The sequence below is a fragment of the Aplysia californica genome, unplaced genomic scaffold, assembly GCF_000002075.1.
Source record: "Aplysia californica isolate F4 #8 unplaced genomic scaffold, AplCal3.0 scaffold00420, whole genome shotgun sequence".
In the NCBI taxonomy this organism is placed as follows: domain Eukaryota; kingdom Metazoa; phylum Mollusca; class Gastropoda; order Aplysiida; family Aplysiidae; genus Aplysia; species Aplysia californica.
Window position 1 is genome coordinate 4,258 of NW_004797690.1, and position 449 is coordinate 4,706.

The window sequence follows — 449 nt, forward strand, 5'->3', positions numbered from 1 at the left end:
TAATAATAATAAAAAAAATAATAATAATAATAACTACTACTATTATTATGCGCCCTGCAGTTACCAATCAACACTCTATCCCAGGTCAATGTACAATATTGTACTCACCAACATGTTCGGATGTCCAAAACACTAACGTGCTCGTCCCTGTTACTTCAACACTGACCCCAAAACCACGTGATGAGCTCGCCTCTGTTGACTGCAGGACCCACTGGTCAGTTGGTGGCCTGGGATTGATGGGAAATTAGCAAAACTGACTGACCGTGCAGGTAACTTTTTTCGACTTCCATTCATGTTTTTGAGATGTAAACGTGTTGTCTGTCATACTTTGGAATACTGACAATTTGTAGTTTATTTGTTTGGGTCATGTCCTTTAACTTGAGGTGTATTTATCATCAATAAAAGAACCCCCCCCCCCTCCCTAAAAAGAAAGAAAGAAAAGAAAAGAA

At 39.0% G+C, this 449-nt stretch overlaps 1 protein-coding gene across 1 annotated transcript in view; it reads right to left on the bottom strand.

Moving 5' to 3' along the window:
• LOC101848224 overlaps positions 1 to 114 on the bottom strand; it is a gene marked incomplete at its 3' end in the record, with an annotated part of 4,318 nt that extends 4,204 nt beyond the window's left edge. The window contains 1 exon segment of the mRNA XM_013085932.2: positions 109 to 114. Coding sequence (XP_012941386.2) covers positions 109 to 114 — 6 coding nt within the window.
• Positions 115 to 449: the final 335 nt, after the last annotated feature.